Genomic DNA, 6,971 nt, shown 5'->3' on the forward strand with positions numbered 1-6,971 from the left:
AAACACCTTGCTTACTTTACTTTAAACACCAAACAAAACCATTAAAAGACTTCAAACAAAATGAAAGAGTATAAAGTAAATGGTAAATCCTCTGATCGTTGCCCAGAGATGGAGAACTGCTAATCACTGGGCATTCCCTCACCAGCCAATTCTCTACAAACACCCACTCCTCTTACAAAGGCAAAGCCAATCTGACCTGCGAGAACCACACTATTGAGTTTGAATTAACACGATGGTAGTAGGTTTGGTTTTGGATTTTCTTTTCGGTTTCCAACAAGAGTTCAGAATTCTGTCTCTCTCATTTGGATACTATGGTTACCTGGCTCCCTGTCGGACGCCATGTATAATGAGTGCGGAGCAATGTATACTTCACCGGGGTTTGTGCTCATGATTCTCCCCGAGGGAAGGCTATTTGAAATGCTCAGAGCCTTTTCCAGGTTGAAGACTGGGTCCCTTCTCCTCGGTCCACGCCTGCATTTCCCTACCTCATTCTCTTGACAAAGTCACCTCTCCTGTGAGAATAGTTTTGTTGTTGTTGCTAATGCATTAGGACTTATTTCATTTTTATAAGAAATAAAATTCAGTACACTTGTTACCAAAAAAAAGAAATAATATGATTCCTCTCTTTACTCATTTCTTTTGATGCTTATATATTTTAAAACAAACAAACAAACTGACAAGCATTGCATTCAACTGTCTTTAGGTAACATGTGAGACTAATGAACTGACTGCTCTGAGATGATACGCTGTCTGTCGATGGAAGAACATGCTCTGACCCCCACCACACTAGTGCTTTTCTGTTATACTGCATCAGATTTTGTCTTCCAAAGTCCATCCTCTAGAAAGTTCTTGCTAAAGCCCATTTTGATTTCTTTCCTCTTGAAATGGATTTGTTGTTGTTGTTGTCTTTGTTAAGGTCTATATTTTATTTTTCATTTGAAACCAATATCAATCTGGTCCACAACTTCCTCATGGCATTTTTCACTTCCTTATTTCTGAACGTGTAAATCAAAGGATTGAGCAGAGGAGGGATCATGGTAGGAAATATGGCCACCATCTTTTCAAAGGACAATGAAGATGGAGGTCTTGCATACATAAAAATGCAAGGAACAAAGAACAACACCACAACAGCAATGTGAGAACTACATGTGGAGAGAGCTTTCCTCCGACCTTCAGAGCTATAAGCTCTCAATGACACTAAGATGACACAGTAAGAGATAAGCAACAAGGAGAAGTTTATGATGCAGATTAACCCACTATTGGCAACCACAAAAAGGCCAAGGGTGTGAGTGTCCATGCAAGCAAGTTCCAGTAATGGATACAAATCACACATGAAGTGATCAATGACGTTGGGGCCGCAAAAGGGCAGCTGGAAAGTGAAGAGAATTTGTATCACAGAGTGCAAGAAGCCCCCAGTCCAGGCCACCCCCATCAGGATGCCACAGAGCCTCCAGTTCATGATAGAGGGGTAGTGCAGGGGCTTGCAAATAGCCACATAGCGGTCATAGGCCATGGCAGTGAGGACAATCACCTCCACTGCAGCAAGGAAGTGTTCAGCAAAGAGTTGGGTCATGCAGCCCACAAAGGAGATGGTTTTCTTCTCAGAGATGGAGTCCACAATCATCTTTGGGGCAATGACTGAGGAGAAGCATGCATCCAGGAAGGACAGGAAAGCCAGAAAGAAGTACATGGGGGAGCCCAGGAGTGCTGGGTTGCTGACAATGGTCACAACAATGAGCAAATTGGCCCCAACAGTTGCAATGTAGCTGAACAAAAATACAACAAATATGATTTTCTGAACATTTGGATTCTGTGACAGTCCCAAGAGGATGAACTCTGTAACAACACTTTGATTTTTCATCACTTCAGAGGAAACCAGTGCAATGACCATGTAGAATCTGAAATGACAAAAAGAGATACTTGGCTCAGACCTGATTAGCTGTCAGCATAATCATCAATAATGTGGTGCATTCATAAGAAAAATTACTTATTGTAAGTGCTACTGCTGTTGAGAACACAAAATTAGAGAGTTATTGATGGCAGAAGACAGATATAGGCCGAATTAAAGTTAAAAATAAATATTGTGGGGTTTTCAATAGGGGAAATGTAAAACTTTTGTATGTGGTAGGTGTGAGAGAGAGTTTTATTTTGTTTGTTTTTTAATAATCTTAATTTCCAACTCTGATTAGTTTTCAGTAACTACCTAGAGTGAATTGTTGAAGAGTATTCTGAAGCACATCCAAATTCTGAGAAGAGGTAGACTGCAATGTATTAGTTATGCCTGTCATGGACAAGGCATGGGAACCAGGATGACTTGCAAGGGAAATGCATCAATCAGGAGACTTCCTTGTCCCTAGTAGAAGAGATAACATGCAGTTCAAAATGCACTTGGAAATAATACTTATCTCCCCAAACATTACTTTACAAGTCTGAGCTGAACAGGGAATGTAAGATGAATTAAAATAATAGAACATAAAAACCCATATAAAAGTGTCTAGTTCATTGTTAATCATGGTGAGTTAGTTAATTGTGCTAGCCTGGCCGATAATCACATGTGGGGCTAATTGAAAGGCCGAGGGATAAATGGGTGGTGAGCCTTGCCTTTCTAGTTCTCAGGTCTCTTGCTTTGTGATGGTCGCACCAGGGTGCAGCTGCCTTAGCAGTTCCCTGATTCAGCTTGCAAGGCTGACTTCATACAAGACATCCCCAAGGAGAAGCTACCTGGACCTATCCAGATGCAGCCCTGGGTGCTGGAGCAGCCGTGTGGAGACCCCTGCTAGTGCTGAGATGCTTGTTCGTTCACTGACTCAGCTTTCTTCCTGCAGTCGGCATCATTGCCTCTGTTTTGTGAGGTGGAGGACTTTGTGGACTGGTGTTGGGTTAAAGGGTTAATGTTGGACTTGTGGGCTTGGGCAGCATTGGGTTGGGATGTTTTTGTGATGCACACTTTCTTTACATAAAACTCTCTTATACATGAGTTTCTGTGGATTTGTTTCTCCAAAGTACCCAGACTAATACACATGGGGACATTTTAAGTGCTTGGTTGCTTGCTTTTTTAATTAACTATTTTAAAAGGAAATTAGAGTCCATAAAAATAATAATAGCAACTGCTGAGTTATGAAGTCATGTCTAAGTGAAATATTTCAAGAAAAGCAATTGTTTGGTGGCAATGATCTAGGATAAAGTCAATGTTAGGTTTTATGATCCCTGTTTACTTGTAGAAAAATCCTGCATTGAGAGGGTAAGTTAAAAAACATTAACAAGATATCTATCTGGGATTTTCTGACTATAAAGCCCAAAATAATACCCAACGATCAGTACAAAGAAGGAGGAGACTTTTCCTTTACTAGAACTGACCAGCAAGGATAGACTTCTTACTGGCTCCACCGAACTCTCAAGGTTGAAACCTTGACATTCCTTAGTTTATGTGCAATGAGACCTCACAGTAGAAATAAATTGCAAACAACTTATAATCAGAAGAAAATGATCCAATAGATATATACACAGATCACATGCATATACAAATTAACATAAACCATTTAGGTAAGGAATAGAAACAATATGTTAAATACAAATCAGGTTTAAGACTTTATTACTTATTACCCAATTGTTTATACAGTATAAGCCAGTCTGATTAAGAGCAGCTCCTCAAGGTATATCTGTTTCAAAGTTATATGACTTTATTCTAAATTAATTCCAATAGAGCATACCTGGTCATCTCACAGGATTATGAGGAGAGGAATATTGAAAATATGAGAATGCTGCTTATAATAAGCAAATCCCTTGCAAATTGTGCTTATTATTATTTCACTTAATAAGCCAAATATTTTACCCATAGAAGCATTTCCAGGCGTTCGCCAGTTACTTCAACTTTTAACTTCATTGTCCACAGGTAGACACAGTGTTGAGGGAGGACTGTCCTTGCCTGTACATATAACAGAAAGTTTAGTCAAATAGCTTACAAAAGAGATGAACCAAAGAACAGTGTAGCCTTTTGTAAGTATTACCACTATAGACTGATTTGGTTGAAATCAACTTAGACTTATCAAATAAAACTTAACCATAAAACTTAACAAATGAGACATTGGACAGTGTAAGATGTGAAAAAATAATAATTTCTAAATTATGAAGGGTTTGTGAGGGACAGAGGGTGGGGGGCAGGGGGAAAATGAGGAGCTGATACCAAAGGCTCAAGTTAAAAGAAAAGTCTTGAGAATGATGATAGCAACAAATGTACACATATGCTTGACACAATGGATGGATGCATGGATTGTGATAAGAGTTGTATGAGCCCCCAATAAAATGATTTTTTAATTAACAAATGAAATATGAATACACAAATGTATTCTGTCTTCTTATAATAAAAAAAAATTCTTCTATGCCCCCTGTAGTCTAGGAAGTCCTAGTTATGCCACAATTATAAGTTGTCACTCATAAAAAAAAGAATATAAAACAAATTCAATAGGGTCATCAGGATTGACAGCAATCATCTGATAGGAAAATGAAACCTATCACTATAGATTCCAGCAGTGCCCAGGTTAGATAAGGACAAAAGCACAGTGACAATGAAGTGAAATTAGTACGAACATCAACTCCACACCCCTACAGGATTGAGTTCAAACTCAAACTCTTGGATATAGTTGCATGTCAACTTACCTAAAATTCCTTGGTTTCTGCTTCTGGAAAGTGAGCAGGCTAATAATGCCCATTGGCAGAATCAGGTAACACAATATCCACAGAAACATTCAATAAAGATCCAGATCCCAGACCCAAATGACACACAAAAATATTGTCAACATCTCTATTTTCATACACTTACTTCCCACTTTACCATGAACAAGAATGAGAAGTTTATTTACTGATAAGTTCCTCTATGCATCTTTTTAAAATTAAAAAATGCAAACTATTTTATTTGGTCACAATGTGTGGGCACTTTTAAAAAGCGTGGCATTTCTGTAATCCCTTGGTAGCTGTCAAACCGCAAGGATGCACTTTACTTGAGGTAGCTGTTTTCACAACGGAGGTCAAATTGATCTATATTGAACTACACTAATCTAAAGAAGCCCTAATAGTGCTGTCAGATTAAGAGTTCAGCTGCAAACCACAGATTGTTGACCGTGAGGGAGAACCATGAGGCTATCTGATCTGTTAAAACCCATCCTTGATAGCACCCATGTTGCTATCAGTTGGCATCAACTTGATGGTAGTGGGCTGATTGCTGCATGTTTTTGTTTTGTTTTGTTTTGGGAGTCCAATAAGAGAGTTATTCTGAATGCGTTTGGCAAGCATACATCTTTGGCGATGTGAAATATTGATATTGATATTTTTCTGAAGCATTATCTACATGGTTAGGAGATTGCAATAACCTCAAGAATAAACTACATCAAAATGTTTGCTTTTTGTTTGTTTAAATTATACTCATGATTAATACTGCAGTGAAGTTGTTTTCATTCATGTAATCCATTCAAAAAACACTTTAATAAATAATTCTAGACTCATAAACACATTTCTATCATGAATGCTAGTTGCCCCTGCAACTCAAAACAATCATTCCTAAGGTGAAATGAGGTAGAGGAAGTTTTATAACATGATATGATAGTGTGATTTATAATAACACAATATTAGAAATGCCCAAAATTATGAATAATAATAAGTTCTTTATGCAAAGCAGATGACTTCAGATTAATAGGGCTGCAAATGAAGTACTAATTTATAACAAATACATAGATGTTGAGATCTTTTTACAATATGTCAAATGAGAAAAACCAAAAATGCAATAATCATCATTTGCATAGATATTTAATTATAATTTTAAAATTTAGTAGGAAAGACATGACATTACAGATGTTTTCCCTTTATAATATGTATTTCCATATACTCTTAACATTTAATAATTTTTTAATCAAGTAAAATCCATGCCACCATATTATGTATCAACTAAGTAAGTTATAAAAAGAAGGTAATATTTAAATATTTATTTATGAGGTAGAATTATTATGATAACATAATATGGGCTATACTCATACATTAAAATTTTTTGATTATTGTAAATTTTACATAAATGGCTAAGACATGATATTACCCCTCCCCTCTAGTCACTCTGCTACCGATTTTAAATCCATGTCTCTGTCTCAGAAACATCTTCTTCTACCCATATTTATTGTCCTACTTTAATTTTATTAACTATTATTTTAAGCTTAATTTACTCCCAAGCCATAAGTTTTGATTCTTCAGTTTCTTCTGGGAGATCTCTTTCTTCTCTGCAACCTCCTCTTCAGCTTTAGGAACAATTGATTCCTTTCAGTCAGGATCATTTCCACGTGGCAGGGGGAGCTCATGGATGGATTGACCTGACCATGAACTCTGTAAGCCTGGCGACACATCTTGGGGACCTTTGCTCACCTGAACGTGCTCAATGACCAGAGGATCCACATCTAAACCCTGAAGTGCAGCATCGTTCTCTGCAATTTTAAGCATGTGCAGCAAAAAATCAGCACTGTTTTTGGGCCACCGGCATTGCATACATACAACACCACCGTTTGACCTGGGCACACCTCCACACTCCTTCCATTGTAACATCGCAAGGGCACACGCTGCCCTGGAAAGTGACATCTTTCAAATGCTTGGTGGCTTTCTGGATATTCATACCTTTAATGGCCTGGGTAGTTTCCTGGGTCTTGTTAAGATGGACACAAAGTTCAACCCTCTTGATTTGACTGATTGTGTGGGGCTTTGGGTCAAGTGAGTAGTGAACCATTTTGGCAGAACACCCCAGGCCACTATGGAAAGAGAGTTACCTTTATTTCTTCTTGAAGATCCCATGTTCTTTCCTTTCCTGACACCAATTTGCTCTAACAGAATTGTTGAGGATGCCCTAAAACCCAGCTGTGAAACATGGGCTCCGGGGTATCCCTTATAGCTGTTTCCTGTAAGTTTGCCTCCTTGCCAGATAACATTCTCATTACTATTTC

The 6,971-nt window shown here is 38.1% G+C and overlaps 1 protein-coding gene across 2 annotated transcripts; it reads right to left on the reverse strand.

Moving 5' to 3' along the window:
- Positions 1-925: 925 nt before the first annotated feature.
- On the reverse strand, positions 926-6,615 carry LOC101646912 (olfactory receptor 4C15-like). Of its 2 annotated transcripts, XM_013006108.2 has the most exons (2): positions 6,591-6,615; positions 926-1,863 (listed from the first exon to the last, which is right to left on the reverse strand). In XM_013006108.2, exons 1-2 carry the CDS (start codon positions 6,610-6,612, stop codon positions 926-928), a joined length of 960 nt encoding a protein of 319 aa, XP_012861562.2. In that variant the 5' UTR covers positions 6,613-6,615. The 2 variants fall into 2 exon arrangements, with proteins under 2 accessions (XP_012861562.2, XP_045146929.1); XM_045290994.1 differs by lacking the exon at positions 6,591-6,615 and having other exon boundaries at positions 926-1,924.
- Between the last annotated feature and the right edge of the window lie 356 nt (positions 6,616-6,971).

The sequence above is a fragment of the Echinops telfairi genome, unplaced genomic scaffold, assembly GCF_000313985.2.
Source record: "Echinops telfairi isolate 266 unplaced genomic scaffold, ASM31398v2 ScPeMD7_60;HRSCAF=208, whole genome shotgun sequence".
NCBI classification, from domain to species: domain Eukaryota; kingdom Metazoa; phylum Chordata; class Mammalia; order Afrosoricida; family Tenrecidae; genus Echinops; species Echinops telfairi.

Excerpts from the sequence above, each read along its gene's own strand:
- LOC101646912 (XM_045290994.1), bottom strand. The coding sequence starts at position 1,891 with ATGGTCATTGCACTGGTTTCCTCTGAAGTGATGAAAAATCAAAGTGTT.